Genomic DNA, 14,566 nt, shown 5'->3' on the forward strand with positions numbered 1-14,566 from the left:
ACTCCACTAAGGATAATGTTGAGAAACAACACGAGGACTGAATTTTATTTTCTAAGAAAAGATTTGAGAAAAGAAGCAAAAACGAACAGACGAAACTTGGACGAATTACGATAAAAATTTATATAAATTGTGTTGGTTCCCCAGCGAACGGGTATATGCTTCGCATGGATCTTGATCCCAAAGCTCGCTAATCACACATGTATTTAATAAATAGTAAAAGTGTTATATGCATATCACACAATGTGATTGGCAATGAACCATTTGTGAGCGAACATCTGAGTAATCGGTTATTTATTCTAAAAAATTTTAATTTTTAAGAAACCGATTACTATATTCAGCCTTAAAAACTGAAAATAAGTTTTTCCAAAACCACACTGGCCGTCATACTATGGAGTTTTCCAAAAAGGACTTGACTCATCAAACTTACTCTTCAATAAATCGATTGTAACGTGTGCTACGTGGCTTGTAGCGCCGACCTGAGCATGATGCGGCAGCGTTGTTCATTCACAGTAGGGTGGCGATTGGCATCGTTGAAGAAGAAGTATGGCCCAATGACGCCGCCGGCATACGAACAGCACCAAACAGTTATTTTTTGTGGAGGAAGTGTTGATTCGTGAAGCATATGTAAATTTTCGCCTGACCAATAACCCAAATTATGCCTATTGATGAACCCATCTAGCCAAACAAATTGGAGTTAACGCTCTTAAAGTAGCGGTCACCGAGTCCAAATTTCGGTAGTAATTTTTTATGATTTGTAGACGCAGCACGTTTGTGTACCTTATCATAATGAAAATGTCAAATTTACTAAATAAATTGATAGTGGCAGTTCGTTAATTAAGGTGGAGTTACATACTATGCGCGCCCATATAAAACGCAACTATGCACAGTGGGGAAACGGCGAATCTAGCACGTCGTATCCAAAATTTCACAATAGAGAAATGGTTAAGTATTTTCGATATTTCAGATTGCCAACAAACCACAGATTTCGATACTACTAGTTTTATTTTATTTTATGTACACGTTAAACTTACTGTGGGCTTTCAAACATAAATTTGGTTTTAAAGGGGAACATGAGTATTTTTAGTGCATTTTATATTGTGTGCTACAAGTTTAATAAATAAAAAAAGTATTTTCATATATCACAAATATGGTGTTTGCTTTTAAAGTTAAGGGTGTGCGTTAGAAAAAAAAATTGTTTTTGTGAAATTTGACTTGTTTGTTCACTCATACATAGCCACATAGTTTTATCCTTATCTATATATCTATATTTTGACCTTAACAGGAGTAGATCTTTTTTTGTCCACCCTGAAATCTGGCAAAACTATGCGGCTATTTATGAGTAAATAAACAAGTCAAATTTCACAAAAACATTTTTTTCCTAACACTCACCCTTAACTTTAAAAGCGTTGTTAAAAGGCTGAAGGTAAAATCAGCTTCAAGTTTTTGGAATATTGATCAAAAGCAATTTTAGGTGCAATGTCAATTTCAAAGCGGTTTCTACTTATAATATGGCACAACGAAAATATACCTTCGAAAAAGACTTTTGGCTATGCAGACGAATGTTTTCAATAATGTAATTGATATAACCAAACCAAGTGCTAATCAACGCTATAAAATAAGTTAAAAAAAAAGAATTTATTAAAGTAAAATTGAAAACAAAAATTCAAAAATTCAACCAAGATTGAAAAATTTTCGAATATAAACAAAAAGACTGGTTAAATGAAGACCTAGATTTGATTGCACCAGACATTTCCAAAAGTACTGGAGCCAAGAAAGAGTTATCATCATGTTCTGCCCGCTATCAGTTTCAAAAATTATCCGCAATAATTGAAGAACCTTCGACAAACGAGCTTAAAGTAGCAACAGGCAAGTTTCTATAAAGTTTATAAGGAAGCAAAAAAATGGGTCTAATATTGTATCGCCGTTGAACTCAAAGTAAAGTATTGCCACAAAAGCTAATGGCTTTGAAGTTGGTGGCAGACCGACAATCAAAAAGGCCTCCACGAAGCACTAAGTCTTTATTGATATAACACTAAATTCTCATGTTCCAATCCGGTACGAAGACTTTCTATACACAAGCTATGAGACGTTGCCAGTTAACAACAACTACAGTGATCACGCAAATCAAACTATAGACCTTCAAAATTGTTTGATTGGCATTTATCGAATATTCAAATTATCAATGTCAAAGTAGCAGAGAAATGCCGTTAATGCTTGCACAAAAACACATTCATTAAAAACAAGTAAAAATTCGTTAAGTTCAGCCAGGCCAAACTTTGGATAACCACCACCTCGGGTATATACGTAAACCAACTTTCGGACCAAAATATGGTCCGATTTGGACCAAATTCGACACGAATATTGAGTGGTCTAATAAGTATAAGACAATTTTGTTGAACAAAATGTTGGTCTTTCTGGTAGCTATATCCAAATATAAACCGATATGAACCAAATACAACACAGATGTCGAAAAGCCCTATATAAGTCACTGTGTCAAATTTCCAGCCCAGACTTGAAATCAAGAAATCGGTCAATATGGCAGCTATATCCAAATCTGAACCGATCTGGACAAAATTGAAGAGGAATGTCGAAGGGCCTAACACAACTCTTTGTCCCAAATTTCGGCGAAATATGACCATAAATGCGTCTTTTATGGGTGTAAGACTTTAAATCGAGAGATCGGTCTACATGGCAGCTGTATCCAAATCTGAACCGATCTAAGCCAAATTACAGAAAGTTGTCGAAGAGCCTAACACACCTCACTGTCCCAAATTTCGACGAAATCGAACAATAAATACGCCTTTTATGAGTCCAAGACCTTAAATGGAGAGATAGATCAAGACTTTAAATCAAGTCTTTAAGTCAAGACTTTAAATCGGCTATATCCAAATCTGGAGCTATCTCCAAATCTAGGCTAAGTTGCATAAAGATGTCGAGGGGCCTAACACAACTCATTGTCGCAAATTTGGGCGACATCGGACATTAAATGCGCCTTTTATGGGCCCAAGACCTTAAATCGAGAGATCGGCCTATATGGCCGCTATATCCAATTCCAAACCGATTAGGGCCAAATTGAAGAAGAACATCGAGTAGCCTTACACAACTCACTGTCTCAAATTTCAGCAAAATCGGATAATAAATGTGGTTTTTATGGGTCTAAGACCTTAATTCGGCGGATCGGTCTATATGGGGATATAGTTCGATATACCCCATCTTCAAACTTAACCTACCTATGAACAAAAAAAAGAATCAATACAAAGTTTCAGCTTACTATCTCTATTTTTAAAGACTGTAACGTGATTTCAACAGACAGACAGTCAGACGGACGGACATGGCTAGATCGTACTAGATTTTTACGACGATCAGGAATATATATACTTTATAGAATCAGAAATGGATATTTCAATGTGTTGCAAGCGGAATGACAAAATTAAATTGATTTAATTGAACTTCCAACGATGTATTTCAAAGTTAACCAGTTAAATTTTAACTATGATTTGAAGAGCTGCTTTTACAAACACCACTTTCGCCACAACTTAAAAACAAATAACCTGACTTGGCCAATTTTTACCTTCAAGAAGGCTTCAGCCATATTGCACTACTGGTTCTTAAGATATTAGCTTTATACAGCTATATTGGCCATTTCGTCCACTGTGCTCTGCAAACAAACCCCACAAAGCGATGCGTAAAATTTAAAGAATTTTTTAGGGATTTAAACCAATAGTCAGGTTAAAGACGCCTAAACCTATATAAAGGAGTGAATCTAGACAAACTAAATTAGACAAACCGAACTAAAATTTCGTGAAGGTGGATTTAACATTGTGCCAACTGTGCCCTTTTTATTTAAATCCGAAGTTAATTAGGAAGTGTTTCTGAGAATATCGTACATTCACTACAGTGGTACTGCGAGATATAGATATTATTATAACATCGCATAAAGTGGTCCAAACTGCGAAAAATTTGGAAATAACTTCACAACTTTTTATCTAAGAAGAGGAGATAGGCTTTCAGGAAAATGGTGTTGTTGGTCTTTATCTTTAATACAGGGTGACATACAAGGTGAGATACAGAGTGTCAAAGTAGACCACTTTCCACTTCTCCAAACTTCTTTTTTGACTGGCTGGCCCATTTGCATGATTTAGGACTCTGTGAAAGATATTGCGAGATATAAAAACCAAAATATTTGTTTCTTGGATTTCTTTCTCCAGCTGCAACCTATAGGTTTTATTCTTCCTTTCATTTAGAATAGAAGACAAAAAAAACCGGTTTAAAAGTTAAGGGCAATGTGGTGTGCTATAAGTGCTATAAGCTTCATCATCAGTCCGCTAAGCCCCAAAAGATTACATGCTGACACCTTCTCACTAACTAGTGAGCTGTGCAATGGTAGCATTATAAAGAGGTAATTATTAAGAGAGGATAACCACCGCTGAAAACTTTCTGATGTTCTTGCCAGGATTTGAAACCAGGTGTTCAGTATCATGGGCGGCCATGCCAACCTCTCTCTATATGCTCTATGGTGGTAACCTTATATTTGAACCACTGTGAATCGTGCTATTTTAACGAGAATTGCCACATAAATATGCCGGTGAGCATTTTTATACGTAGCTAAGTGGTAATAAAAAAAATTGTTTTCCTAGTTGAATGGGACAACCGTGTCCAATTGCTAAGTTACTGAACGACTTTCGATCACTTCTTGTTTAGCCTTAGTTTCAGTCAGAATGTAGTAGCAGCTCCATATAATTTTATTCGTTATGAAATAGGGTCTAAGGCTATACTGATTAGCAATCCTTGTTTTGGATTAAAATTCAAATCTTCTCACAAAACAAATTACATAGAAAACCGTTTTACCGACAATTGACCTGGCAACCGTTGCTATGAGCCACTGCTGCGCCGCTAAGGAACTCACATAGCAACCAAATGTTGGGGGTGTCTTACAATACCTGGACACTGCAAAGTTAAGACGCAACTGAAAAACTCAACAGCCAAGATGGTAAGTTTGCCCTGGAATATTCATTCGTCTTTCCTATTACAAGCTAAACAAGAGTAGATTCTATCTCGCGGCAAAAATGATTCTGCCAATTCACGACACATACCAAGTGCAACGAATGCAAAGAAAGCACCACCCTCATTGGAAGATTTCATCATCAAACGTGACTATACAGGAGCACGGGCTTTTCTAGAGTTTGCCCACGATTCCGAGGAGGAGGACAAGTTGATTGGTATTGACCAGTGGATTGCCTTTTGCTATTTCCACTTGGGCGACTACCAGAAGGCCTTGGATCTCTACAAGCACATCAACGATGTGGAGTCGCCCACAGAGGACATTAACCTTAACATGGCCGTGTGCATGTTTTATCTGGGCATGTACGATGAGGCCCAGAAGTTGATCGAGCAAATACCCAACACAGCTCTCAAGCTGAGGCTAATGCTTCATCTGGCCCACAAGTTCCACAATGAGGAGCAGGTCATGCAAATGCACGAATCCCTGCAAGACAAAGTGGAGGATCAATTGAGCGTGGCTTCGTTGCACTATCTGAGAGCGCACTATCAGGAGGCCATAGACATCTACAAAAGACTGCTGTTGGACAACAAGTAAGTGGGGCATGAATGCATGCATTGAATTATTTGGAAGCCTGAATCATTCAAATGTTGCAACTTTATTGCAGAGAATACGCTGCCGTCAATGTGTACTTGGCCTTGTGCTTTTACAAACTCGATTACTATGACATGTCGCAGGAGGTCTTGGACGTGTACCTCAGCAAATATCCAGACAGCACTATCGCAACCAATTTGAAAGCCTGCAACCGCTTCCGCCTGTTCAACGGGCGTGTGGCCGAACAGGAAATCAAGAATATCGTTGACAATGGCACCTTTGGAGCGGACCTAATACGCCACAATTTGGTTGTGTTTCGTAACGGAGAAGGCGCCCTGCAAGTTTTTCCGGCTCTGTTGAACATTGTGCCAGAGGCCCGGCTTAATTTGGCCATTTTCTATTTGAAAAATGGCGATGTTCAGGAGGCACATTCATTGATGAAGGAGGTGCAGCCAAGTGTGCCCCATGAATACATCTTGAAGGGGGTGGTTCATGCTGCTTTGGGCCAACAACTGGGCTCGGTAAGTAACAGCTTTGCTTGTGCCCGCTTTAGTGATAGTGATTGTCCCATCCTCACCCCCAGAAAGAGCACATCAAAACAGCCCAACAGAATTTGCATCTGGTGGGCAGCTCAGCCACCGAGTGTGACACCATACCCGGCCGCCAAAGTATGGCCTCTGCATTCTTCTTGTATGGCCAATTCGAAGAGGTTCTGGTCTACATGAACTCCATCAGAAGCTATTTCGTCAACGATGATACCTTCAACTACAACTATGCCCAGGCCAAGTGTGCCACAGGCTATTACAAAGAAGCCGAGGAACTGTTGCAGCAGATCACCGACACGGATATAAAAAATCAGCACACCTACTGCATGATCCTGGCCAAATGCCACATACATTCGGGAAGGCCAGAATTGGTAAGTAATTCAGGCTGCACAACGGACGGAAAGGACCAAGTTAACAAAATTAAATATTTACAGGCCTGGAACATCTTCATAACCAGGGACACCAATTCGGAGGCATTTCTTTTGCTGCAGCTGATCGCCAATGAATGCTACAAATGCGAGGAGTTTTGGGTATCAGCCAAGGCTTTTGATATGCTGGAGAAGTATGTCGCCAAGAAATTTTGAGGCAATAATTTCCGAACCCCATTTGTTTTCAGACTCGACCCCAGCCCCGAGAATTGGGAGGGCAAACGCGGAGCCTGTGCCGGTGTACTATACGCCTTGGCCACCAAGAGCGAGAAGGGACGACCACACAGTGGCATCAATGATGTCATTGGACTTCTGCGAGATTCGTCCAACGGCCAAGCCGAAGCAATGATCAAAGCTATCAGAAAGCACATGTCCTCCTTCAAATAGTATGCCCTTGGCAAAGGACCACCCACTGCTGAGCGACGTATGAACCTGGCATGTTGGGTATCCTATTGATTAAGTATTTGCACACAAATAAAGATGCCTACCCTCGCCTTTTCTACCCTTCCCTAAAGCATATAAACCAATAAGGTGACTCGTTGGGTTTAGCATGAGAGAGTTCTGGTCCTGGTGCTGCTGGCAGCTAAAAGAGGCTGCAAGTATGCTCCAGTATTGTCATCATTATTTGTCAAATAAATGGATAAATAAATATGAAAAAAAAGACAAACGAACGAGTAGTCTGCAACAGGGCGAAACAATTGAAACGCTAACAAGCAGGGCATGCATCCACTCTGGGCGGGTGTGTTTGTGTATGAACACCTGAATGTGTCCTTGTGGCATGGAAGCGAAGCATAAAACTCATAGCTCGGAAAGGTGCCTAAGCTTAGAAGTGTTTATTTGCCAACATCTCTTCCCTAAGATGCTGCTACCTTTGTTGCCTTTAAGTATGGTGCGATAATGATGACTATTATCGCCATAGTCCTCATCATCATGCCCATCATTCTGATTATTATAAAAAGACAACATACTTTTCTTCTCCCAAGGACGATGGGGAAACTGAGGAACTAGAAAACGACTGGCGGTTGTGACAAACGCTTGTCAGCAGTAAATATTTTGATTTGCTTGTTTGTATTGCCGCCCCGATCCACACCTCACTCCATTATGTTCCAAGCCACAGCATCTACTATTTCCAATCCAAGTTATGCACATTTAAGGGCTTCCACATAATGAGCTCGCGCTCCATGAAGCCCCTCATTAGGAGCATCCATTGTGTGTTGTTGCCTTTGTGAATATCTCTGTTATTATTTCCATTTTGTCACCATTCTTGTCGAGATTTTCGTTCGGTTTGTTTGCGTTTTCCCTGCCACTGGCTGGCCAAGGTGTATTCACACTCTTCTAGCTGAAAATGCAAGCAGTGATCATTGGTAGGATATGAAGTGCGAAATTCAAACACAACGGAAACTGAAATGAGAAAATTGTCCCCAACCAAAAGGAGGTTTAAATGAAAATGAAATTCAATATGGATTAGCCTGAATGCTTAACTGCTGAAGCGAAATAGCAGATTTCAATGTCATTGTATGCTATTTTTCAGTACTATATGTTGGGTCAACTAATTTTCCAATGATTCATAGTGTCCCTCACCATTCCAATCAAGTGGAAATTCTTCTTTGGTAAAATAAAATTAACAGGCCTTTAGCATAAATCAGGGAGTATTTAATAAAAATACACCTTGGCATAAATCAAGTGAAAGGTGTCAAACTTTTAGGCATATACACATGGTAGAATTATACAAAAAATTGGTATACAACTCTGTTCCACTAACCTGTCAAAGCAAATCTAACACATAGAAATGTCGAAAAGTTGACATTTCTAATTAAATCGAATTTTAAATTCTCGTTGAAAATTAAGAAATTCATTTTGTGTAGCTAAATAGCCAGAAGCATGCCAATCTCTTCGTTCCCACGATGAGCATACATCTGTTATGAAATGTAAATATTTTCAAGTCAGCTGTTCCTCAAAGAATACAGTGCTGTTTGATCAAACAAAGGAATAGTCTGAATAAACATAATATCGGTATCATAAATTTGAGTGTGGAACCTCTTGCAACCAATACCTTTCTAGCTGGCTTCTACCATTCTCAAGAATAGCCCAATCACTGCCTCATGTGTCTTCACAAGAATCACATATGTCTGCTCAATATGCGAGCATTCTATGGTTGTAGAGAACGATTTGTCTGGATTGTATTTTCATACAACCAATGGAAAAACCAATAAAACAAGCACGCATCAGACCTGCCTCTAGATTATTAGGATCAAAATGCATGTCGAAAAACCACTCCTAACTAAGAAAAGGCTGAAAACCAATGAACGACCAACGTGTAAATCCTAGGCCAAGGAAGAATGTTGCTGGTGGGCCTTTGTATCAAACGCAAACCAACCAACATACATTGTTGCATGTTCATTAACGCATTGTTTCTTTCCCACAGGTTGCAAGAAGAATAAACTTCCAAAAACGCTACAAAAAAAAAAAGAATATCAAAAAAATAATTAAATTTGATTCGAATTTGTCAGATGTCAATTTTGTTAATTCAATGGGACAATACAACTCTGAAACTCTTGAATTTTAAATCAGCTGGGCTAGTAACGATACCTTCAATTTTATTCTACCATGCATATACATGAGCATTGAAGTGTCCCAGGATTCACTAATAGAAGGTTAGATCACTTGCAAAAACGTAAAGTGGATAGGCCCCATGAACATCATTAAGGATGTCAAATCTGCCGACTGAAAATGTCATCAAATAGAAGAAAACCTAATGAATGTAAAAAGAGAACAAGTTGATATCATTAATGCCAAGTACTGCCAAAAATGAAAAAAAAATGTATATCGGCTGATCGCTTGGCCTAACCTTATTCAGTGAATCCTGGGAGTGTCCCAAAAAACAAACACGGCCTTATTCACAAAACTCAGTAAAGCCTTAAAATAGGTTTATTTGACAGTTCTTTAAAGGAAGTCTGTGAAGTTAACCTATTTAAGATCTATATTAAGTTTTGGGAATACGGTCGAAGGTATTTTTATTGAAACGCTTCCCCACATTTTTTCCTTTTGATCCCAATAAACAAAATACGAAATAATGTGGCGATCGGTTAATGAGCACCCCTTGCCCCCATGACTACCAAAGATGTATATTGTGCTTTCTAAGAAACCTAAAATACTCAACTATTTTAGGTCCTATCATGCAATTGGTATACATTTATATGGAATGTATTACAAAACCATAAAACTGTTACCTGCACCCACATTAGTGATAAAATGTGTAGTTCGACTCAGATATTTTTGCTCGTTCGGCTTAGCCTTGTCCGTCTATCCGCATATCCTTTCTGTGCTACTAGTCCGTCTGTCGTTTTTATTGTACCTGAGGTAGAGATCGCATCTTATATCCAATCACCATGAAAATTCGCATATATCACTTTTTTAGCCAAAATGTGTTTAAATTTAGATATAGGCAAACCAAAGAGGATAGAATTAACAGAAGAATTTAATTTCTATCAAAATTTGCAGCATATGCCAAACTTAAAGGTGCATTTAATTATTTTATTTCTTTTCAAAGCAAGCAGCTCTGCCGAAAATTAAAAAAAAATTAAATTTACAGCAAAAAGAAAAGAAATAATAGAGAGAAAGACACATATATTGGAAGCTAAGGCTGCCGAAACCCTACACCATAGCTTCCTTCACGGGAAAGAATGTAATGGATATTTAGAAAATTCAAATGACGCAAACAGCATGCCATTGAGGGCAGAACTCTGCTTGCGGCACATTCTTAGATAACTCTCATTTAACTATATTCACAAGCGCCTCCAACCAGTCTAGGTGTGAACTTCAAATTCTTTATCTATTTATAGTTATCTATGTGTTTACAGGTTTTTGCTGGGTCCAAAGTGCAGTGCCCAAAGTCACACAAGCCTTCGTTCACCGAAACTAGATTGACCCATTGACATACAATGAGGAGCCTTTCAATCTCTTACATTTTTCTCACTTATCAGCGATTATTTTCTCCCAAGCAACCTGCAATGTCTATTTTAATACTTCATCTTGACAGCAATCTTTTGCATCCACTATAACCTGCAAGATTGCCATGCACTCACTTGTCACTTCTCAAGCGGATGTTTGAAGAGCATGTACGGCCTGCAGCCACTTTGCCAGATTAAAAGTAAATTTACATTGTTTTTCACAACTTCTTTAGGATTTTGCTCAGACATGAAGGCAAATATAGAAGCACACCCATGTAAAGTCTCAAAGTTTCCTCTCCACCTGTCTGCTCTGCTATTGCTTCGCACCGGCAACAATATAAAGTGGAGTGCAAAAAGGTTGTCGAGGATTCTTTTGCACAAAGGTACCGAGAAAAAAAGGAACTATTAATTTGCATGATTATCGTTTTCAACATAAATTCATTTAAGAAATATTTCAGTTTCCTTTGCCTGCCAACCGAAGTTTGCCAAAGCATCCTAGTTGGGTGATGTGTAGTGCAGTGTGCAGGAGTGCAGGAGTGCAGGTCCTCGAACAAGTGGCATTGCTGGTTGTAGCAACGCAAAATAAACAAACTTTTAAATTCCATTAAGTGCTATAAATTTTGTAACTGATAGGGAGTCCCGCCGATACGGGCGAACCTAAGGGTTCGCACACAATCACACACGCACTTTCTTGTATGGCTCAGCAAAAAACACAGGGTCTACTGGTGGGTTGTTCAAATTCTGGTGAAGGCGATGGTTGTGGTGGTGCTCAATATCAACGGTAACGTTAAATTTTTCTTAAAGAATCTTCAGAAGGTGAACTTTTGTACTTTCCACAATCTGCAAAAATGGATGCAAGCAATCATTGAAAGAAATGTGGGGGCGATTCACTTCTGCTGGCATTTCTTGTTCCTACGCCAAAAGTTTGCAGACGAGTTTACTTTTTGCCTTGCCACATCTCTAACCGTAGGCAATCGTTTCCTTAACTATGATCGCAATTAAATTTTCTTAATACCAATTAATGCAGCTTTGCACACTCAAGAGGAAGGCTTTGTTAGCATTGTGCCCCAAAATTCCAGTGTTCTACACTGAGTATCAAATAAATGGAACGCGCATTCTCACACAGTGAAATACACACAACTAGGCAATGAACGATTAGCCATTTTAACCCATAAACGCCGAATGGGTAGTAAAATACCCAAAACTAAAGCCGTTTAGCTGGTGTTAGGAAAAACGCATCGCAAATTTAAAATAAATACAGAAAATATGAAATTTCATCAAAATCGTTCAAGGAAATCGAGCATTAAACGTTAATGGGTTAATGGGTAACGAATTTAATAAAATTTAGCAGAGGCTTTTAGATGGATTATAAAATATTCCATACCAAATATCGGGATATGCATGATTATGGGAGCTATATCTAAGTCTGAACCGATTTTAACCAAAAGTCGTAGCGTTTGTCTTTGAGATAAAAAAAGTAATATGTTGGAAATTCGGTGTTGATTGGGAAACAAATGCGATCGATAACCACCTTGATTTCACAAAAAACGACAGACGGACAAAGAAAGCATACGTGGACAAATTGAAATGGCTAAACCGAATCAGGAAGAATTTCTGAACTGAACCGCCACAGAAGTGGTACCGAGTACGATGCATGTTTGAACCATAAAAACAACAAGGGATCAAAAGAAGCACTACTTACTACTTTGCACGAATTTCATTGCAGCACCTAAAAATCTCAACTGGAACCTGTAGTCAAATACAATTTTGGACGTCGTTTCGGCACAAGTTATGTTAAATGATCGCCGAAATATTTCGCATTATGCCCAAAAATGCTCCTTTATAGCATGACGGACGAGCAGAGGAAAACCTCATGGTAAAGTGTGGCAAGGTGTTTGTCTAGTTAATAAATCGATTCGATTTAATTTGAATCACCTATTGTTCTGATTGGTGTGTTGACATATTTGGGGGATCTTGAAAGAGTGGCATCCGCACAGATTCTTCTCTCATTTGATATACATACTGTCATTATATATCTACTTATCCGTAAGGATGATTGGATTTAGATATAGCGGCCACATGGGGACACCGCCCAATATGCTCTTGTAGTGTAGTTGTAAAGGGCTGTTAATGCTCTCGTAAACATACCGTAAATGTAGGAAAACGTGTCAGCTTTTTTTGTTTTGGCTTATGAATGGTTTTTTCCCCTTAATTGTTTGCTCTTGTCTTTGTCAATTGTTGGATGTGTTCATTTTATTTCTTTGGCAACTCTTTTCCCACTGACACTCACTGTTTCCTTTTGAATTGTAGAAAATAGGAAATTTCAAAAGCGCTCTACATAATTTGCCTTTGAACCCGCTATACAAGCTGAGCATAATCGTCATTTCGCTTCCATTGCACCAGAATTTCGTTAAATCAACTTGGAGCAGAACATGTCGAGGAATCTTGTGTCGAGAGAAAAGACCTTCAATCAACTTTATGCGGCCATTAAATCAAAACTCCAACAAGATGGTGGTCTTGAGGAAGTCCACTGCATGGTGCAAACCCAAATAATGGCCATGATGAAGGGCAAATACGGTAAGCCCACTTGGATGCATAGCGAAGATTGCAATGGTGACGCACGCATGGCATTATTGCATCAACTAATCATGGAATACTTCCAATGGCATGGATTCCATTACTCGGCTCAAATGTTCGCCCAGGAGAGTGCATGCGAAAATGCCAAGCCATTGCGTAAGTGTTTCGAGGCGATTTTGGGTGGATTCGAAGATAAGTCAGTGCCAATTTTGCTGCAGATGGTGGCGGAGCGAATGGTGCAGCATTGTCCCACCCACTGCCAGGACAATGCCAAGGATGGCGAAAATAATTGCCAGTAATTGTCAGTTTGAAGTACAATTTGCATTGTTTCAATTAATAAATTCCATTGAAATCAATCCGCGTCTGATGAGTGGCCGGCGTTTCCAGTGACTACCATCTCAGCCACCCATTGTATGCTTCCATCAATTGGCATCGTTTACGGTTCCTAATACGCACCGAACAGGGTAATTACATGCTTCGGTGGCCCAACCAACTATCTCCCCCTCATGCCGCTCATCGTGGCTCATCGCATCATCATCATCAGACCAAAATGCACCACAAAGTCGAACGCACCTACATACACGGCCGACTAGTGCATTTGTAAGGACATGAGGGGCTGAGGGGCTGCGCATATGTGTGGGCGGGTAAGTCTCTGTGTGTGCGTTGCATTTCTACATTATGTTTGTTCTTGCCTGACCATCCGGTTTCCGTTGTCATCCATGCAACCGGTATTGATTTCAGGCATAATTGCACAGCTCCGTAATTGCCACGACGAAACATGCTTTGAATTGCTAATGGTCTCGGTGGAGCAGTTATTATATCATTACACTTGGACATAATCTCTGCTTAAGCATATGCTTATCTGCCTCCGGTTTGTGTCAGAGTCCGCAACCCATATGCGGCAACGTATATGTATACACGCATACATCAACCTTCGACCATACGTAAATCATAGTGCGATGAAGATTCATTTGTGTGGACACGGGGAGAGTGGGCAAAAAGGTGGTCACAGGTGTTGTGGGCAACGATGGCCTTTCTTCCATTAGGGGGCGGACAGGTTGTATTCAACTGGATGCGTGGGTGGGGGGTAATTATTTGCATCAATGACACGGTGATTTATTGGCATCCAAACACGAGATTAACTCAAACATGGCTAACATAAAGAGCTTTAAATGCAAATTTTTGTAGAAATCTTTGAACAAGGGCCATTCAAAAATTAGAATCTTACACATTGGCAAACTTTTCGCAGGCATTTTTCTCATGGTATATATAGAATTTGGAGGGGAAAACTATTCAAGTCGCAAAGACAATGGTAGCAGGACAATAATATGGAATTTCTAAATACACATTAACTTTTTAATGCATTCGTAATAATGCTAGCAGTCATACATATCAACGTTGCACAGTGGTGCGATTTGAGTTTTTTCATAGCAAAAATCATATCTTTTGAACCGAAAGAGATAATTGAATGAT

The 14,566-nt window shown here is 39.3% G+C and overlaps 2 protein-coding genes and 1 long non-coding RNA gene across 7 annotated transcripts in view; all 3 read left to right on the forward strand.

Annotated features, from left to right (window-relative positions):
• LOC106088151 (intraflagellar transport protein 56) overlaps positions 1 to 7,233 on the forward strand; it is a 71,772-nt gene extending 64,539 nt beyond the window's left edge. For all 5 annotated transcript variants that reach the window (XM_059363747.1, XM_059363746.1, XM_013253526.2 and 2 more), the window contains 6 exons: positions 4,836 to 4,990; positions 5,048 to 5,592; positions 5,667 to 6,114; positions 6,177 to 6,509; positions 6,573 to 6,700; positions 6,755 to 7,233. In XM_059363747.1, the coding sequence (XP_059219730.1) occupies positions 4,988 to 4,990; positions 5,048 to 5,592; positions 5,667 to 6,114; positions 6,177 to 6,509; positions 6,573 to 6,700; positions 6,755 to 6,953 (1,656 nt within the window). In that variant the 5' untranslated portion in view covers positions 4,836 to 4,987 and the 3' untranslated portion in view covers positions 6,954 to 7,233. The remainder of the gene's footprint in view (positions 1 to 4,835; positions 4,991 to 5,047; positions 5,593 to 5,666; positions 6,115 to 6,176; positions 6,510 to 6,572; positions 6,701 to 6,754) is intronic.
• Positions 7,234 to 8,335: 1,102 nt separating this feature from the next.
• Positions 8,336 to 9,075, forward strand: LOC131995282 (uncharacterized). Its single transcript, XR_009397346.1, has 2 exons — positions 8,336 to 8,914; positions 8,992 to 9,075. It is a non-coding gene; the product is annotated as an uncharacterized LOC131995282 (long non-coding RNA).
• Positions 9,076 to 12,775: 3,700 nt separating this feature from the next.
• On the forward strand, positions 12,776 to 13,449 carry LOC131995249 (uncharacterized). The gene has a single exon (XM_059363602.1). The coding sequence runs from the start codon at positions 12,949 to 12,951 to the stop codon at positions 13,390 to 13,392; it is 444 nt and encodes a 147-aa protein (XP_059219585.1). The 5' UTR covers positions 12,776 to 12,948; the 3' UTR covers positions 13,393 to 13,449.
• The last annotated feature ends 1,117 nt before the right edge of the window (positions 13,450 to 14,566 follow it).

This window comes from Stomoxys calcitrans, chromosome 2 (assembly GCF_963082655.1).
Source record: "Stomoxys calcitrans chromosome 2, idStoCalc2.1, whole genome shotgun sequence".
NCBI classification, from domain to species: Eukaryota; Metazoa; Arthropoda; class Insecta; order Diptera; family Muscidae; genus Stomoxys; species Stomoxys calcitrans.

Excerpts from the sequence above, each read along its gene's own strand:
- LOC131995249 (XM_059363602.1), top strand. The coding sequence starts at position 12,949 with ATGTCGAGGAATCTTGTGTCGAGAGAAAAGACCTTCAATCAACTTTAT.